Source organism: Felis catus, chromosome B1, assembly GCF_018350175.1.
Source record: "Felis catus isolate Fca126 chromosome B1, F.catus_Fca126_mat1.0, whole genome shotgun sequence".
Taxonomy (NCBI): Eukaryota; Metazoa; Chordata; class Mammalia; order Carnivora; family Felidae; genus Felis; species Felis catus.
Window position 1 is genome coordinate 50,404,074 of NC_058371.1, and position 20,743 is coordinate 50,424,816.

General features: G+C 37.8%; 1 protein-coding gene across 1 annotated transcript in view; it reads right to left on the reverse strand.

The window, feature by feature from the left end:
• The window catches only part of KIF13B (kinesin family member 13B), a 202,983-nt gene that overhangs the window by 16,172 nt on the left and 166,068 nt on the right, over positions 1 to 20,743 (reverse strand). Inside the window, exon 37 of the mRNA XM_023252641.2 lies at positions 15,565 to 15,698. Within this exon, the coding sequence (XP_023108409.2) occupies positions 15,565 to 15,698 (134 nt within the window). The remainder of the gene's footprint in view (positions 1 to 15,564; positions 15,699 to 20,743) is intronic.

Below are 20,743 nucleotides of genomic sequence, written 5' to 3' on the forward strand. Positions count from 1 at the left end.
CACTTGTACCCCAATGTTTATAGCAGCACTTTCAACAATAGCCAAATTATGGAAAGAGCCTAAATGTCCATCAACTGACGAATGGATAAAGAAGATGTGGTTTATATATACAATGGAATACTACTTGGCAATGAGAAAGAATGAAATCTGGCCATTTGCAGTAACATGGATAGAACTGGAGCGTATTATGCTAAGTGAAATAAGTCAGTCAAAGAAAGATACCCTATGTTTTCACTCATATGTGGATCTTGAGAAACTTAAGACCATGGGGGAGGAAAAGGGGAAAAAGAAGTTACAGAGAGGGAGGGAGGGAGGCAAACCATAAGAGACTCTTAAATACAGAGAACAAACTGAGGGTTGATGGGGGGTAGGGGAGAAGGGAATGTGGGTGATGGGCACTGAGGAGGGCACCTGTTGGGATGAGCACTGGGTGTTGTATGGAAACCAATTTGACAATAAATTATATCAAAAAAAAAAAAAAAAAAGACCTGAGCTGAGATCAAGAGTTGGTTGCTTAACCACCTGAGCCACCCAGGTGCCCCTCTATTATTTTTAATTAGCTTGAGGTTAAAAATAAGAAATTAAGGGGCACCTGGGTGGCTCGGTTGGTTAAGCATCTGACTTCGGCTCAGGTCATGATCTCACGGTCCGTGAGTTCGAGCCCCGTGTCGGGCTCTGTGCTGACAGCTCAGAGCCTGGAGCCTGCTTCCGATTCTGAGTCTCCCTCTCTCTCTCTGACCCTCCCCCGTTCATGCTCTGTCTCTCTCTGTCTCAAAAATAAATAAACATTAAAAAAAATTAAAAAAAAATAAGAAATTAAGTGGCTTGCATAAAAAAAAGTTTGAGAGTGGGGGAGGGGCAGAGACAGAAGGGAGGGAGGGAGGGAGGAGGGAGGGGCAGAGAGAGAGAGAGAGAGAGAGAGAGAGAGAGAGAGAGAGAATATCCCAAGCAGGCTCCACACTGTCAGAGTGAAACCTGATGTGGGGCTCAAATCCATAAATCGTGAGATCATGACCTGAGCCGAAACCAAGAGTCAGACACTTAACCGACCGAGCCACCCAGGCACCGTAATTGTTACTGAGACAAGGTGACGAGCACACAGGGACTCACTGTAGTATCCTCTCTACTTTTATGTATTTCAAATGTTTCCATAAAGCTGTCCTACATGAAGGAGATAACTGGGACTCTGATTCAATGTCCAAATTCAGTTCAACAAACACTCAGGTCTGGGTGTGCAGGTTGCTGCAACAAGCGCTGTGAGGAACACAAAGGTCACAAAGTCACAGGCTTTGCTCTCAACAGACTGGCAAGGACATGTATGCAAATAACTGAAACATCAAGGAAAATGATAGATATTAGAATCAAAGTTTCAAATGCAGAGAAAATTCAGAGTAGAAGGAATGATAAATGAAACAGGTCTAGAATACCCTCATGAGGGCGATTTTACTTTGAGACAGGCCTTGAAGACTGAGTGGCTTTCCTGGGGCAGGAGGACACTTTCAACATGAAGAATGACATGGCAAAGGAGCTGCTCTCTGAGTCTGATCTGTTCCCTCTACTGCCACCTCTGCCCCAAGAAAAGCTACTCAATCTTCCAGGAGGTCTTGGGGAAGAGAGAATGATCTAGAGTGACCCACATCGGGCAGAGGGAAGCAGGTTAGGGTGGTGTTCAGGAGGCCTTGTGAGCTCACGGTTGATTTTCACCCACAGGAATGAGCTATTAAAGGTACTGAATGAGCAGTGATAAGAGCTACATGTAGACAAGATTAATCCTGAACCAGGGGAGATACGAAGCTTGAAGAGATCAATCAAGAAGTTGCTTCAGTGGTTTGGTGGAGAGTCAATAAGTCAATAACTTGGATGGTAAGAGAAAAAGGAAATGGAAATTTGGAGATATGAGGGAGACTACTGAACACTTGGAAACAACCGTCGGGGGAGGCTGGGGAAACAGAGTCAAAGGATGATGCCCAGAAAGGATGGGTAACAGGGAGGAGGGTAAACAGTGGTATTAGCAGAATCGGTGTCTGTTTGTGTACGCGTGTACACACCTGTGCATGTGCCTATGTGTGGGGGGCAGGGGGCACCCAGCTTTCTGTATTTGGTGAGGGCCTGTGATGAATACAAGAACTTCATTAAGGATACCAAAAATACCTACAAAGTGTACTGAAATCTTAAGTGTGCCATTTGTCCTTCACACATAAGAGCTCAAATTTCCAAATGTGTATTGTTTGCATTTTAATGCTCTTTTACATATCCCTTGTGCAGGCAGTTGCCTCCTATTTCAGGAGCTCAAAACATTTCAGATCATAAGTTCATTAATCCTTACGACACATCTGGCAACTATTAATAAAAATGACTGCAAAGTATTTTGCAGCTATAAATATTAAGGAGAAGTCCCATGAGGCAAGTGAATAGAAGTGTAATTATCTACATCTCACACTACAGAAACCAAGGCTCAGAGACATTCACCTAATGGTTAAATGCATCCAGGGTACCCCATGAGTCAGTGACAGAGATGGAAAAGGACTGACTTCTCAAGCACCAGCTGAACCTGCAATCGTGCTGTCTGCTGAGCATCACTGAAACTTAACAGATGAGTAGGTTACAAGCAAGAGAACCGCTTAGAAGTATTTCACGGAAAAGATGAGGGTCACTTGCCGTATCATAGCCCATCATTTTTTAACTCTGGTTTTCACATGCCACGTGAATGAAGAAAATAGGGAAGATCAACTCAGAATTTCAACTAGGCATAAGACTTACTGGGAGACCCTCTTGCCTAAAAGAATATAAAGGTTTAACATCTTGGCAACACATACAGACCCTCACCTCTCCGTGAGGCTGCACCCTCTCCTCACTTGTTAGGCTAACTCCACTCTGCACTGACTACACTGCTCTGTCAGAGCCTTCCCTGCACTCCTCTTTCTCCCTAGGCAAAGATTTTCTTCCTGGTGCGCAGCCCGTCACGTTTGTCTCAGCTAGAGCACACCTTCACCATGTCAGCCAGCCTCAGACATACACAGACTACAGCATCTACAACACCATCCTATTTGGCTTTCTGAAGGGTAGGGATTATGGCTCAATCATCTCTGTATTCCCATACAGAGGAGAATAACTCCATGTTTGTTGAATGAATACATACATAAATGAACAAATTACCTAAGTGACATGAAGAAGGCCAAACTGTACAGTTACAGACAATCTGGAAAAGATTAGACATGCTGAAATTTGGGCACAAGGGTAGGTAGAGGGGAGAAAAAATATTTAAAAAAATTTTTTTAATGTTTGTTTATTTTTGAGAGAGAGAGAGAGAGCATGAGTGGAGAGGGGCAGAGAGAGAGGGAGACACAGAATCCGAAGCAGGCTCCAGGCTCTGAGCTGTCAGCACAGAGCCCAATGCAGGGCTCAAACTCACAAATTGTGAGATCATGACCTAAGCTGAAGTCAGATGCTTAACCAACTGAGCCACCCAGGTGCCCCAGAAGAAATATTTTAAAGCAAAAAATACAAAATTTGTTCCAAAACACTGAATTTTCTGATGCAATTTTTTTCTTGTTTGAAAATGAACCTTTCCTAATAATCACCCCTTCACCCTGAACTCGATAAATTCTTAAATGTCATTTTCCAATGGATCCTACGCAAATATGATCTTCCATGTCTTTTAAGATTTTATTTTTATTTATTGTTTTGAGAAGAGGAGAGGGACAGAGAGAGAATCTCAAGCAGGTCCTCACCCAGCACGAGGATTTATCTCATGAACCATGAGGTCATGGCCTGAGCTGAAATCAAGAGTTGGATGCTTAACCGACTGAGCCACCCAGGTGCCTCAAGATTTTACTTCTTAAAGTAATCTCTACACCCACCATGTGGCTCACACTCACAACCCCAAGATCAAGAGTCACATGCTCTGGTGACTGAGCCAGCCAGGAGCGCCCCCCCCCCCCGCCCCGCTCCTTTTTAAAACTCTAACCAATCATTTAAATCCAAGCATAAGAATACATAACAAGAGACGTAGGATTTACCTTTGCTACAAATAATCAATAGACAACCTTTGATTTTCATGCTTCTAAAGTGAGAAAAATATAATAAACGAGACCAACCAAGCAGGGCGAGTGCATATAAATAAAATATTTCCTAATCTTTGAATATGTTCTGATAAGCATAATAAACAATGAATAAAAACAGTCATGTACAATTACCTAAAGATCAAGACTCAGCAATAAATAACCTAATCAATATAAACATACTTTTTAAAGGTTATGTTAATCAGAGGCAGAGTGGTTAGGGTGGAAGAAGGGGAACTGGAAAGTCACAGGAGGAAGGCTGGTAGGAAGCACCCTGCACTAGTCCAGAGACTGACACTTCAGCTGCCTGCAGGAACTGGTTCACATAGCCAGCTCCCCACTCACAGAGCTGGCTCATGATTTACACGCTGCCTCTCCAGGGTGATCAGGGTAAGAGTGTGTTAGCTATGATGACTCCAGCACTTTTGTCCATCTGGCAATTAGATTTCTTATTTTAAATGAGTGACTCAGCGTTCTACCTGACCCATCAGTCATTTGTTTGTGTGTAAGCCTGATCATCTCTGGTGTTGCACATCCAGAAGGTGGTAATCCAGTCCACATGCATTCTCTGAGCAATGCCACACAGAGTGGAAGACAGGTGGCCACCAGCTGGTCCCCTGCCAGACACACTTTTATTCCACCTGCCTCATGCCCCTTTCAATCAGTGACATCAAATATCAATGTGGCAGGCATGGGAAGGTGACTTCATTTTTCTGCCCAAAATTACAATGCCTCATGAGGTTTTTAGATACACTCAAATAGATTCTTTCAGTTTTATCCTCTTCTAATCTACCCTCCAAATTGCAGTCAGAAGAACTTTCTAAAATACAAATTTGACCATGTCACTCTCCTGCCAGAAAGCAGTTAATGATTCTCCACTGCCCACAGATAATTTTTTCAGAAAGGAATGGGCAAGAAAATACAAATAGGTCCTACTCAGTGTATTTCCATGGTTTGACCAGTCCCTAATTCAAATATTTTACTTATTTTGCTTTTTTAATGCTTAGTTTTGAGAGAGAGAGAGACAGAGCATGACCAGGGCAGGGGCTGAGAGAGGGAGACACAGAATCTGAAGCAGGCTCCAGGCTCTGAACTGTCAGCACAAAGCCCAATGCAGGGCTCAAACTTGTGAGCCATGAGATCATAACCTGAGCTGAAGTCGGACGCTTAACCGACTGAGTCACCCAGGTGCTCCCCACTCCTTCAAATACTTTAGATTCATTCATTCTATAAATATAATCGCTTGTAATATTTTAGATCCAGTGAAATCTCTTAAGGTCACAATTGTGCATGCAATTTTGTTCCTTGAATATAAATCTCAGTATACCACTCACTAGGCTCTGTAACCTTAGATGAGGTGTTTAACCTACCAAAGTCTCATTTTCCTCAATATCTCAGTATCTAATATCACCCTCTAACCCTGTGCTCTCCAACATGATGGCCACTAGCCCATGTAGCTACTGAGAACTTGAAATGAAGCTAATGTGACTGAGGAAGTGAATTTTTAATTTTACTTAAAAATTTAAAAATTAAAGTGCCTTTGAGTATGTTTAGAACAGATTGGGCATGGGGATCTATTTTGTCTACTTCATTAACTCTAAATGCAGATCAAGTATTTCCGACAAAAATTTAGTATCCACATTGAGATGTGCTAGAAATGTAAAATACACACTTGATTTCAAGAACTTTACAGAAAAAAAGAAGGAAATATCTCAGTAATTTTTTTATACTGATTACAGGTTAAAGTGACAGTATTATGACTATACTAGGTTAAGTAAATTATATTACTAGAATTAATTTGACCTGTTTCTTTTTACTTTTTTAAATGTGCCTGCCAGAAAATTTAAAATGTCACGTGGGGCTCACATTCTTCTATTGGACAGCGCTGATCTAACTTAGCACCACTATTGAGCTAATGCATATAAAATCTCTGGCACGCAGTAAACATTCAGCACATTTGGGAAATACCATGGTTTTCCTAATCACTGGAATTTTGTGGTGTCTTAAAAGATACTTCTAGTTTAGGTTGCTACAAGCCCAGTTTTAAATAATCAACAATTATATCTGATGTAAAATATAAATCCAAAGATTCTACTTCGGTTATCAGTCCCAAAGCCATTCAGGATACAATATTTTTTTTAATATGAAATTTATTGCCAAACTGGTTTCCAGACAACACCCAGTGCTCATCCCAAAAGGTGCCCTCCTCAATACCCATCACCCACCCTCCCCTCCCTCCCACCCCCCATCAACCCTTAGTTTGTTCTCAGTTTTTAAGAGTCTCTTATGCTTTGGCTCTCTCCCTCCCTCTTTTTTTTTTTCTTCTTCCCCTCCTCCATGGACTTTAATTCCATTTTCTTTCAAATAAAGAACCTTAGATATCATCAATTTACTCATTCACAAACACATGTCAGGTGTCTGCTATATTCCAATGACTGTGCCAGAAGCTGGGGATATAGGGGGAGCAAAACGACACACAGAGTCCCTTGCTCCTCAGAAACAAGCACTCGGGGACTAACTTATACTCCCATTTAACTTTAAACATATAAAACAACTAAAGGCCCATTTCTTCCATGAACAAGTAAACTATTTTATCAGAGGGTAAAAGTGAGTGAGACCATCAAAACAGACTTTTTATTTTACTATATTATTTATATATGTGTTAGTTCAACTTATTTGAGGTACTATGTATAGGAAATTTTAAATGCTAGTATTTCTGGAGTTGTGATAAAAGATAGTTTCTTATTTTTACTTTTTAAACTTCCACATGATAGCTATTAATGCTTATTTAAATATTCATGTGAAAAAAACTTACATTTTTTTTTAAAGGATGTAATATTCACTTCATTAAAAATAACGGTTGTTGGTTTTTCAAGTGTCTATGAAGGACAAAAGGTGTTTACTTAAAAGAGAATATTTGTTACTCTTAAAATTTTAAAAACTGGGTCTAAATCTAGACTATCACCTGTTTGGTATAACCTGTAAGCTATGAATGATTTTTACACTTTCAAATTATTGAAATAAAAGAATATTTTGTAACATGAAAAAATTATATGAAATTCAAATTTGGGGGTTATAAATAAAATTTTCTCAGAACACATCCCAGACTCATTTATTAGAAGTATTATCTATGGCTAGTTTTGACAGGCCTACAAAACCTAAAATACTTTCTGGCCCTTAAAAAAAGTTTCCCAATCCCTGATCTAGAGAATCATACAAAAGTATACAAGGACAATTTCTGAAAAATGACTGGCAGACTGAGGTCTCTTCAATCAACTTCAGTAATGACTCAGAAACTCATATTTTCACTATTTTTCAAATCAGCTATTATACCTGACTGTGAAGACAACACTGTCAACTCAGTATCTTTCAATACAGTGTCCATACATTTCTGGGGCAAAGATAGGCAGCAAAACATTATGAAAATTTTGGAAAACTGACAGTACTAAAAGTGACTAAGAATTCATCCCTAAAGCAACTGAATGGAAATCATTTGCCTTAAATTAAAAAAAAAAAGTGGGGAGGGCGCTGGGTGGCTCAGTCAGTTAAGCACAGGTCATGATCTCACAGTTCGTGAGTTGAAACCCCACATCAGACTCCGCAGTGTCAATGTGGAGCCTGCTTGGGATTCTCTCTCCCTCTCTCTCTATGCCCCTCCCCAACTCGTACTCTGTCTCAAAATAAATAAATAAACTTAAAAAAAAAGTCTGTACTCCAAAGGCAAACTTGCCTTTATGAACTCAAGAACAACTGAATGTATGATAACATATTCAAATATATTTATTACATGTGGCACTTACTAAATTACAGGCGGGAAATGCAAATATACATTCTTTTTAAAGTTTATTTATTTATTTTGAAAGAGAAAGAGAGCATGCATGCAAACAGGGCAGTAGCAGAAAGAAAGGGAAAGACAGAGAATCCCAAACAGGCTCCATGCAGAGCTGGGCTCTGGGCACGATCTCATGAACCATGAGATCATGACCTGAGCCAAAATCAAGAGTCAGATGCTTAACCTACTGAACCACCCAGGCACCCCTACGTTATTTTTTAAAGAATCTGAACAATTAACGAACACTGAAGGCTGGAAAACAAGATATAAAGCCTTTTTCTTATTTTAGTTATTTATGGTGATGACACATGGGGCAGCATTGATAAGGTTTGTTTCATCAAGGAGTCCACGTATGAGTAACCCTAAAAACAGCATCTGTGTGCACAAGGGAAGAACTAGTAGTTGGTTTGTTTTTTCCCATTTTATTTATTTATCTTTTCAGGTTTGCTTATTTATTTTGAGAGAAAGAGAAAGAGCACAAGCCGGGGAGGCGCGGAGAGAAGAGAGAGAATACCAAGCAGGCTCCGCACTGTCAGCACAGAGCCCAACTGGGAGCTCAAACTCACAAACCTGACCTGAGCCGAGATCAAGAGTCAGACACTTAACTGACTGCACCACCCAGGTGCCCCTTCCCCCCCCCCCCCATTTTATGTGCAGAAGGATTGCTGACACAAAGGATGGAATAACTAACTACACAAGCATCTTTTCAATTAGTACTGGAGATGTGCAGTGCTACTCTCTCACCTCAAGGCTTTGTCCATCCTCCATGCTGGAAACAGTGTTGAAAGAGAGAAAAATATCCCTGTGGTTGACAAGATAGCCCCAAGCAAAGTGCAGGACACAGAAAAGGGACAGACTGTAAAACATAGATAGGCTGAAAATGGGACTGTGCTTTTGATGGTGGAAATTAAACCTGAATATTAACTCTTTAATTCTCCAGATGAACCAGAGGCATCATTTAGAGTCCCAAAGTTTGAAGCACATAAATAGCTTCATCTGAACACAAACTTCTTGATACATGAAAAAAGCTATTATGCCAAATTAATTCAATCTAACTAATTAGAGAGCAGGAAGTTCTTTCAATTATTTTATGTGCTGTCTGAGACACACACTTGAATATGAGTACAGATTTCATTAATTGCAGTTCATTATTTTCCAGATTAGTTACTAAACTTGCATCAGAAGGTCAAAGACAGCAATTTTGTCAGCTGCCACCTCTTTCAGTGCAATATCTTTGCATTTCTGGAACTCAGAAATTGATTACAAACAAAAACAAATCTCCATAAAAATGAGAAACATAAGTCTTTATGAACATGTTCAAACCAAAACATTTTGTACAATGTAAGAATCTTTGTTTTTAAATCTTCAGAGTAAACTATTAACTTCTACCGTACAAGAAAAGATCCATGAATCTTTTCAAATACTGAAATATAATGCCAAAAAATAATAGCATCTTGATGTGAAAACCTGCTGACTCCAAAGAACAAGTTAATAAACATTAATCTTTTCGTTAGTTTCACCATAGTTGTATGTTTGTATCTTTCCATGAGGGAGAGTACTGAACACTCTTGTTTGAAAATGTCAAGGACACTCTGATTAAAAGTACTTTTCTGAGAATAATCCTGCCTTCATTACACAACTTCTGTCTCTCTTCCACCTAACAGTGAGATTATAGGAATGACTGGTAGAAACAAGACCTATCCCATTCCTCAGTTATTACCTGGACTATTTTTATATTTTCAAAATCTTATTTTTTAAAAAACAGAAGTGACAGCAATTCCATGGTGCTTTTTTGAAGAGAGCACCCTGCTATCTCTAAATCATTCTGCTTATTCACAGCTGTTACCAGTCTCTCTGTTAATTTCACCTCTGTCATTCTGCGCCTTCCACCCCCTGCTGTAGCAGAGCCATCCTACACAGCTCTCACCGCCTCGGTGCTGCCGTCCCTTGACTGCTTATACAGTCAGCTCTCTTAGTCATTGTTTGGTCAAGCTATAAATAACTCCTTTAATCCTTCCTCATAAATCATTTCTGACGTTATCCCCTGAAATAATTCCAATTGGTCAATGGATTTCCCATAGTGACACATCCAGGACCAACTACAGTAATCTAAGCGTGGTCTAATAATGCCAAGGGTGGTGTTCAGGTGAGTCCATGTGAGTTTCTTCATTATTGTGACTATTTCAGAGAAGAACTTTAAGTCTTCAAACTAAACTGGGACAGAAATATAAAAAAGAAAGAAGTTTTAGTATCTTTCATCATAGTTCAGTGGGAAACAGCTTTAAAAATGATAAAAAGAGAAAGTTGGGGGGAATAGAAATAAAATAGTATCCTATCATATGTGGTCTATTTGGTTACCACATATTGTTGATACTCAAACCATTGGGGTTTTGGGGGTTTTTTGTGCTGTTGCACATTATATAGCTTCAGCAAGGTTACTATCTATTATCTCTATATCTTATGCAGTATTAATAATTTACCCTTTCCCATACTGTAGAATTGATCCAGATTCCTTTTAGGATATGCACTGATTTCTATTTTTCTGGGTTCTATCTTTGATGTTATTCTATAACACACTAAGTTTTTTAGTCTTAGGTATTGATTATTTAATGACTATTTATACAGGCTACTGAAATGAGTGTACTAACAAAGCACTAGCAGCAAATAAAACACAGAATCAAAAGGAGAGCAAGGTTCATGGCATTTGTGTATTTCTTTGCACTACTGGTAAATGATACCACTAGATAATTCACACAGAGCTATGGCAAAGCCAGGCAGTGAACAGAGTAGTTTAGGAATGTTTGCCAGCATGAATGTGTTTTAGGCTTGTTACAAGACTGGTGATACAGAGAAAGACCACGGACATGGTGTCCCTTTATTTCCATAATGTATCTAACAAAGTCTCCCATGATCTCTTTGGTAGAGAGAGGAAGAAACGTGGACTGGAGATGGTAGTTGTTGAACATGTAAAGCTGAAATATGCTGAACTGTCACCCTGTGACTTGAGGAGTGATCTTTAGTTGCCTATGACAGGGCTCTCTCTTAGGCCCTCTAACGTTCAATTATTTTACTTATGACTCAAATGAAGACAGACTATGCCCTTAAAAAGTTTGCAGAGATAGCTGGATCAAATGTATTTTCTAAATAATTACTTAAGAAATACCTTGACAGGTACCTGGGTGGCTCAGTGGGTTGAGCGTCCAACTTCGGCCCAGGTCATGATCTCGCAGTTCGTGAGTTCGAGCCCCATGTCCAGCTCTGTGCTGACAGCTCAGAGCCTGGAGCCTGCTTCGGATTCTGTGTCTCCTTCTCTCTCTGCCCCTTACCCCCACTCATGCTCTCTCTCTCTCTCTCTCTCTCTCTCTCAAAAATAAACATTAAAAAATAAAAAAAAAGTACCTTGATATTCTAGGAGCATTAAAACAAAACTAAGATGAAAAATTTTAGAAATGAATCTAAAGTTCCTTAAGTATTTTTATACATCAGCTAGACAACACAGTAATAAAAAAGAACTGCACTGACAAGAGTGTAAACAAACAAACAAAAAAGGGAATGTTAACTGACCAGAGGCACAACAAGCTAATACTGGCTTTAAAAAAAAAAAAAAAGTACAGTCATATGTTGCTTTGGTAGAAGTACATTATTTAGAAGAGGAAGATGATGATTCCACTATTTTCAAGTGTGGGCTTGAAAACACTTCCAGGCTCCCCACTTGAAGCAAGACTCTGACAAGGCAACAGAAGAATGATGGAGCATTTATTATGAGATATAGTGGACTAACCTATAGCTATTAATTAAGTCTAGAGAGAACCTTCTCCTCCCCTCCCTTTAACTCCTAGGTAACACCAGAGGAAACTCTGAGGCAAAAACTGGTTGGAAGGAAGCGGATTTTTTTTCCTGGAGGACTAAGAGTTCCCATAAGGAGAGGCAGGACAGATCATTAACAACAGTAAGACCCTCAACTTTAGGTATCAAAGCTCATTTCCAAGTGAATGGGATGCCATTATAGTAAAGACTACTATTTAAAAAAAATTGAGGAGCACTAAAGAAGTCTAACCAATACAGCATTCTTCTTACTGCTGTTACTTTGAAATTCCATTTGCATTACAGTGCTCCATTTCCAAGGATGAAACACCATTCAGGTGGCAACAATTTAAAACATATTTAAACAAAAGAAAACTCCATATTGGCAATGTCATTTAAAATTATGCTTTACTTCTCTGAGAGCTTTATCCCAGACAGTCAATAAAAATGATGTGAGCACAAGCATCTTTGATCAACTAAGTCCTGATGATACGCTTAAGTTTTCCCCTCCTTTAGGAATAGTTCTTCAGTGGAACTTGTATCAATCTAGGCAAGAAAGTTCATAATTATGTCTTGATATCGCAAATCCCCACTCAGATGTGATTCCCTCACCTCTAAGCTGCAAACATAGTACTTTATACCACTGGATGACACTTGACACATACAAACTATCTAATATAATAATCTGCATATGTCAATGGTCAACCAATTCTAGAGAAGAGCTAATAAACATATAAACATAACAATAACATCCAATGAAGATTAAATATGGTAATAGTATACTAATGTGGTGGAAGCTATTGTTTTAGTTTAGCTGGTCAAGGCCTCTCTAAATGCAAGTGTACTTCCTTAGACTAGCCTATCTTGACCACTCTAAATAGTAGACCACTCTATTAGAGACCTAGTAGCCATGCAAAAACTTTGGGAAAGAGTATTCCAAGTATAAGGAAAGGCAAATGCAAAAAATTCTTGAGACCAAAATGAACTTCATGTGTTCATGAAATTAGGAAGCAAGGGAGGGAGGGAAGGTAGGAGGGAGGGAGGGAAGGGAGGAAGGGAGGAAGGGAGGAAGGGAGGGAGGGAGGGAGGGAAGGAGGGAGGGAGGGAGGAAGGAAGGAAGGAAGGAAGGAAGGAAGGAAGGAAGGAAGGAAGTTAGGAAGGAAGGAAGAAGGGGAAAAGGCCAACATGACTTAGTATGGTGAACAAAGAAGAAATAAAGGGCATAAAGATTAGAAGTCAGGGGAACAGATCATATAGGATGCTGTAAGGCACAGTAAGGAATTTAGATTTTATTCAGTTTTAGTGAGAAGCAGTGGAAGACTTCAAGCCATGAATTTAAGTAAGATTTTGGAAGGTCACTTTGGCTACTTCATGAATAATAAACTTTATGAGGCAAAAAGTGTCAGACAGACCTGTATGTAGGCTGCTGGAATAATCTAGGCAAGAGATGATGGTGGCATGAATGACTGATGAAGATGGAGATGGTCAGAAGTCACTGGATTGGAAGCAGTACCTATAAAATTTTACTGATGCACTCTGAGATATGAGCAACTAGGTGGACATTTGTGCTACATACTGAGATGGATTTGTAGTTTTAAGTAGTTTGTGTGTTGGGAGTAAATAGACTTGTGAGCTGAAACCAACGGTAATGTTTTGGACTTATAAAATGTGAATGCCTAATTGATTTATGAGTGAAAAAGTTTAATGGGTAGTTGGCTCCATGAAGCCCAAGATGAGGGGCAAAGTTTGGGCTGGCGATAGAAATTTGAGCGTTGAAAATGCATAAACAGAGCCATGGAAGTAAATGGGGTGACCCATGGAAAGAAGGCCCAGAATGGAGCTCTGGGGCACCTGAATATTTGCAGCTTGATGGAATAGATGGTCCCAGAAAAGTCAACTGACAAAGACTGAGCAGTCAGAGGAAGGGATGCCAGGAAATGTCACAGCACTGAAGTCTAGAGATGCAAGTGTTTCAGGTATGATGTCAAGTCAGATGAGGACTGGAATGGTGCAGGCAAGATGCAGCTCCCTGGTGACCTTCAGGAAAGGTCCTGCAGTGGGGTCGAGCTTTCACAAACCGAACCCCAACTGGACTGTTTAACTCCACCACTAGGCATCTTCATTCAGGCAAGTTTTGTATTTATATTATCATTTATTTATGAAATGTGAAATATCTGGGCTACTCTCTCCAATGCCATTGCTCATATATGCTCAAAAAAAGTAAACCAAATGGACAAATACTGCGTAAGGTATCTTTGAAATATCTCAAGATTACCTTCTTAAACTGAACATTACAAAATGCAGTTATTTGCCAATCACTACATTTCTTTCTAACACATTATTGTTCCTCTCATATCCAGAAGAATCAATCATTTACTGGCAAAACAGTAAAAATAATTTATTGTAGCAGGTGATTTGACTTGCAACATCAAAAACTCAAAGTAGCACTGAAAAACTAACTATAACTGCAGAGTATGATTCAATAACTTCTAATGCCATGTCAATTTCCTTTAACTTCTATAACTGTCTTCACCAAATAGCAATTGGAAAATGGTGGTTATCAAACTTTATATTTTGATAAAATCACCTGGGTGCTTATAAATACAGATTATAAAGGCACTCCCAGATTATGGATTATGGATTATGGATTATGAGGTCAGGCTGTTATTGCTTTTTTTAAAGTTACAGTCTTAAAAATCTACCATGGAAATTCTGACAGAGAGTCCATGCATCATACATTACAAACCAATGATGTAGTAACAGAATAATATATACAAATCCTTGGAAAAATCACTTTTGCCTAAACCCCAACCAAGGATTAGACTTGCTATTTCTTTTAGCTCTCATAGTCATAGATTCCTTCAATAACTGTCAAGCACTCCTTCTTATGTGCTTAAATTTAGTTTAAGCATCCAAAATCATGATTTTTTTCCATCCAATATGTGTAAATGTCTGCTTAAGTAATGTTTATATAATGCTAAGTTGAAAAAATTATATGTCTATATTGCAGCCTTACAAAACTAATACCACCCCCCTTGAATATGCATTCATAAACTCAGAAAATTCTTTTAAATAGTTAAAGGTCTCAAACAAGGACTCACCTGCATTTCTGCAACTTGAACGTTTTAAGTGAATGTGGATAAGCTGATGTCAAAAGACCTATTTCAACAACTGAACTTGCACTGTATGTGTTTTTGAAGGAGTATAAATAAATCCTCATTTATCATTTTCTGCTGAATTCACACCTACATAAGGCTGGAAATTACATTTCCAACAGGCTTCCCATTCACCATCGCATAAGAGCAGATTCCTGATTATGTTGAAAACCCTCTAAGATTTTCTTTAAAACTTATTTGAAGGCTGGGTGGAGAGTTTTAAGAAAAAGGGGAAATAAGACAAGTGATCCTTGTAACATTTTAAATGAAGGAACAGATAGACCACAGCAGAGGAAAAAGAGGTGGAGAGGGAAGGACAGTGATGACATAAAATTGTTTGAAATAAGAAATGAAATCAAGAATTAAAAATAGAATTACATTTTCTGTTTGGCAATACACAAACAACACTAAGTGCACTTCATAAATTTTACTATTGTTGCTCTAAGTAATATTACCATAAATCACATTAGCAGTGTACTCGGCACTTTTTAAAAGCAGAAAGGATTGAGACTGTCAGTAAGTTTCAACAGCTCTGTTACCTCTGAAGAGAGTGAAGGAGAAATTATCACAAGCTTTTACTAGGCCTAAAAAGGCTGGTTCTAAGGCCCCACCACCACTGCTATCCCTCCCCTTCAGCATCAATGCGACGACACAGAGCATCATTCCACCAGGAATTAGGAAATGTTCACCGTTGCTTTCCTGATGCTTTTACCTGATGTACAAGGGGAGATGGCTGCTTGCCCCTTTTCTCATCACGGACAGGGAAGAGCGACTTCAAGAGCTTTGGCATCTGCGGCACAAAGGATTTTACTGGATTCAAGTAGGAGGCTGCTAGGCTACTAAATCCTGTCAACAGTATTGAAAGGAAAAGAGATAAAATGTAAACAACTACATAGACGTTTTCTTTCTTGCAAGTTTGCCAAATTTCATTTGTAGCAAATATAACAATATAAATTATTCAAAAGTATCCTTTAAAAATATTAGAAAAACATAGTATTATTATGGCTCTCCTCAAACAAAATGTTATTTCCTTTTCCAATTAAATTACAGCAATTAGGGTAGTCCAAAAACGTTCTAATATCCAGTGTTCCTGTTAGTATCCGAAGGGTAATCCAACCCCAGTCCTGTCACAAATTGGTTCAAGTACTACCTCCTGCCCTAGAATAAGATAGGGGTTTTCATTTTTACATCACACAGCTGGTGACACACATGTATAGCTCTCTATCTAGACTTTAAACTCTTTGAAGTCAGGGACTGACTATGTCTTCTCCAGCTTTAGCTTTTCATACCTACTTACTGAATGAAGATGATGAAATGGAGCTTTTAGGAAGAAGGTGGTGTTTGAGTTGTTTTTACAGGAGAGGGATCAATGCCCTGACCAACCACATTCTTACTTGCTCTAAATTACCAAAGGCTGGGATCAGACATGCAGACAATATCTATGATATAAAAAGATTTCTCTCCCCTTAGTGAATAAAACTGAAGTTTTAGGAAAATGTAACCTAAGTCACAAACTGTAAAACACTGTATCCACATAATACTTTAAAAACAACAAGCAAGTCAACCTGAGGAACTGTGTGTGATGCTGCCCCAATGGAAGCACACAGCCACCAGCATACCTATACTCTACAATGGCCCCTGAAATGACTTTAAGTTCATTGGCAATACAGTTGCGACATGGACCCATACAGTTCCAAGGTTTGTAAATTTTACATAAAGTAGTATAATAACTCTAAGTAGACTGTGAAAGGTAAGGATATTTTATAATCATGAGAGCAATCACTAAAACAATAAAGCAAAGAGATAGCTATAAATTCCAAGAGATGTGTTAAAGCGAATTTCAAAAAAGTCAAATAATTTACAAGAAGGCAAAATTAGGAAAGAGTAGAACAATACAAAGGAAACAAATAGAAAATAAGTTTGAGATGAATAAAGAGCCAGAAGGACATAATCATCTAAATGCTGAGACCAAACAACAGGGACAATCTAGACTTCTCCCTACAGTTAAATTAACATTCTACACTGAGGAAGACCCTTAATTAAATGAAGATCTGGCCAAAAATCTTTCAAAGGCTGCATATATCACAAGGTGAGACAATCAGACACAAGGTGTCTCTTGAGGTAAGTACACAAAACTACCCTTCCATTTATCCTACCTTCCACCCCTCCCTCAAAATGGCCTGAATCTGTTCAAGCCTGTAGAGCTAACTACCAATTCACAGGAAATACAGTTGATAGAGAACCCTGTTTAAACAACCTCAGGGGGATGGTAACATAGTCTACTGTGCAAAAGACGTGGTCTCTTCAGCAAATACAATGGATGGGGGAAAAAGACAAAGAACATATAGATTAAACTTTAACTCAAGACACATATCAACTCATCACAATAAATGAACCTTACTCAGATTTTCATTCAAAATAACTAAAAGGTATTTTTGAGCCAATTGGAGAAATCTAAATACTGACTAGATATTTGATGGTATCAAGGACTTATTTTTAATTTTTCTTAGGAGAGAAATGTTATCAGCTCTAGAGAAATGTTACTGCTCTAGAGACACATGTACAGATAATTCACAGATGAAATGATATCTGGGATTTGCTTCAAATTATCCAGAAGAGGGCTGGGAGATGTAGCAGGAGTAGGGGTACATCAGACTAGTGATGAACTGATCATTCTGAAGTTGGGAGGGCTACCTGAGAGCATATGGTGTTATTCTTTCTACTCTTGTATGTTTGATATTTTCCATAGTAAAAGGATTCTTCAAAGTGAAGACAAAATAAAAACTTAAAAAAAATTTTTTAACGTTTATTTATTTTTGAGAGAGAGACAGAGCATGAGCAGGGGAGGAGCAGAGTGAGAGGAAGACACAGAATCCGAAGCAGGCTCCAGGATCTGAGCTGTCAGCACGGAGTCCAACGCGGGGCTCGAATCCACGAGCTGTGAGATCATGACCTGCGCTGAAGTCGGACGCTTAACCGACGGAGCCACCCAGGAGCCCCAAAATAAAAATTTCTAAAGGGTTTGTCACTAACTGATGACTGCTAAATGCACTGATGATAGATGTAATTCACAAAAAAGAAACTAAACTCAGAAAGACAGAGTGGGATGCAAGAAGCAATGATGACCAAAGCAAAGTGGAGAATAATGTAAATCAAGTAAGCATGGATTACAAGCTTTAAAACAACAACAACAAATTTACAGAACTTTAAAACAAGGTATTTCACTCCTAGGTATTAACTCAAGAGAAATGTTCACAAAAACACTTATACAAGAACAAACTTTATTCACAGTAACCAAAAACTGGAAATAAGCCACATGTCCATAAATAGAAGAACTAATTAAAAATTGTGACAAATTCAACTGTGATAGTGAATGTTTCTCAACAACAAAAAATAAATTACTGAAGGACGCAACCGTGTGGATAACATGAACAGAAATGTTGAATAAAAGAAGCATAACACAAAAAGAGCATATACTGCATGATTCCATTTGTATGAAATTGTAGAACAGGCAAAACTAATCTGAAGGAATAGAAATCAGAACACTGGCTGATTGTGGGAAGTAGCTGGAGTCCTGTACATCTTGTAAACTTGACTGGTGGGTAGGTTACACAGGTAAATGCATTTGTCAAAACTCATTAAATATGACCCATAGTCAAGAAAAAAGCAGTCAATGTAAATAAGACCACGAGACGGTCCAGATGCTGGATTTAGCAGATAAATATGTTGAAGTAGTTTTAGACACAGGCCCAAGGAAGTAAAGAAGAATCTGATCTTAACAAATGTATAGGTATAAAATATCCACAGAGAAATTAAAACTTTAAATAAAGAAACAAGTGAAATTCTAGAACTGAAAAGAATAATAACTGAAATAAAATATTCTCTGGATGTACTTAACAGAAGGTTGGAAATTGAAGGAGAAATTATGCAACCAGAAGATATAAGAATAAGACAATAGGATGAAAAATAAAAATTAAAAAAAATTGAGCTCCTGTGACCTGTAGGGTAATATCAAACAATCTAATACGTGTAATTTGAATCTCAGAAAGAGTAGAGAAAAATTGTTGGGGGTAAAATGTAATAATAGCTGAACATTTCCCAAATTTGTTGAAAACCACAACTTACAGATCCAAGAATATCAATGAAACACAAGTAAGATAAGTACTAAGAAAACCATACCTAAGTATACCTTAGTCCAAGTGCTGAAAACAAAAATTGAGAGAACTATGAAAGCAAACAAGAGAGTAAACACAGACATATTACATGTAGGAAAAAGAGACAGAAATGATGGCTGATTCTCAGCAGAAAAGGAATCTAAAAGACAATGTAAGATGTTTGAAGTGTTGAAAGAAGCTAGATAGCTTCTTTCAACACTTCAAACATCTTACATTGTCTTTACCCAGAATTCTCTAGCTAGTGAAAAAATTCTTCAAATAAAGTGAAGATAATCTCAAAAAGGGGAGACAGCATTCTTTTCTCTCCAAGAGAACTTCACAATAAGAAATACTATAGGATATTCTTTGGACTATAGAGAAATGATATTGGATAAATATAAGACTTCACGAAGGACTGGATAGTGCCAGAAATAATAAATATGAAGAAAAATATAAAAGATTTTCTATAGTCTTTTAATCTGGCTGTTTTAAAGCAGAAAGAGTAACATCGTAAAATGGGTTCATAATGTCTATAAAAGATATAACAACAATAATACAAAATAAGAGGGGTCCAGGAACAGGCAAATGGAATTATACACTTACAAGGTTCTTATATTTGTGCAGTGGGAAGTAATGTATTATTAATTCTAAGTAGACTATGATAAGTTAAGAATCTATACTAGAATCCTTGAGCAAAGACTTTAATAAATAAATACAAATACCAAACAGCCAGAAATGGAAATAAAATTAAATACTAAAAAATATTTTTCCAATTATCCCAAAAGAAGGCAGAAAACAAGTTACAGTGGAAAAATAAAATAAAATACAAAAGGCCAAAGAGAAACCAACAGCAATGTAGCAGACATAATAATAATAATATTAGATGTAGAAGAATTAAATATGCCAAGAAAAAGGCAAAACTTGTCAAGCTAGATTAGAAAATAAGTTAGAGCTAACTATATGCTGACAAGATAGCAAATATTTGTTCATTTAAAGAGCGAATATAGCTAAAATTTTAAAGACTGAGAAAAGGAGACACCATTCAAACAATAAGCAAAAGAAAGTTGATGAGGCTACGTTAATATCAAGTGAGACAGATTTCAAAGTAAGAGAATTCCAAAGATATAAAGGGACATTTAATAATGATAGAAATATCACTTCATTGGGAAAAAATAATGTATATACCTAACAACAAAGTTCCTACAAGAATGATGTAAAAACAGATAAAATAAATGAAAAAGTAGGTAATTTTTCATAATCATATTTGGAGATTTAATGCCCTCTCTCAGTGATGGATAGGACAAATAGAAAAAAAATCAGTAGAAGGACAGACTATTTGAAGAACCGATCTGAATGAATAAGCTTATCAACCACACTGACCTGATATATACAGAATGCTATGCCCCCAAACAGAACAGACCTTTCCAAGCATACATGGAATGTTTACCAAGGTAGAACATAATCTCAAAAACATTCCAAAAGACTAAAATATTAAAGAGTCTCTCTGATCATAAGGAAATCAAATAAGCAATCCATTAATAAAAAGATTCTCACCAGACATATGAAAATGAATTAACATGCTACCCAATAACTTACAAGTCAAAGAATAAATCAGAGGGAAATTAGAAAATATTTTGAATAGAATGAAAATGAAAGCACCATATTCCAAAATTTGTGAAATGCAGAAAGAAATAGAAATCCATGAAACAATCAAAAATAAAAACAAAATCAATGAAA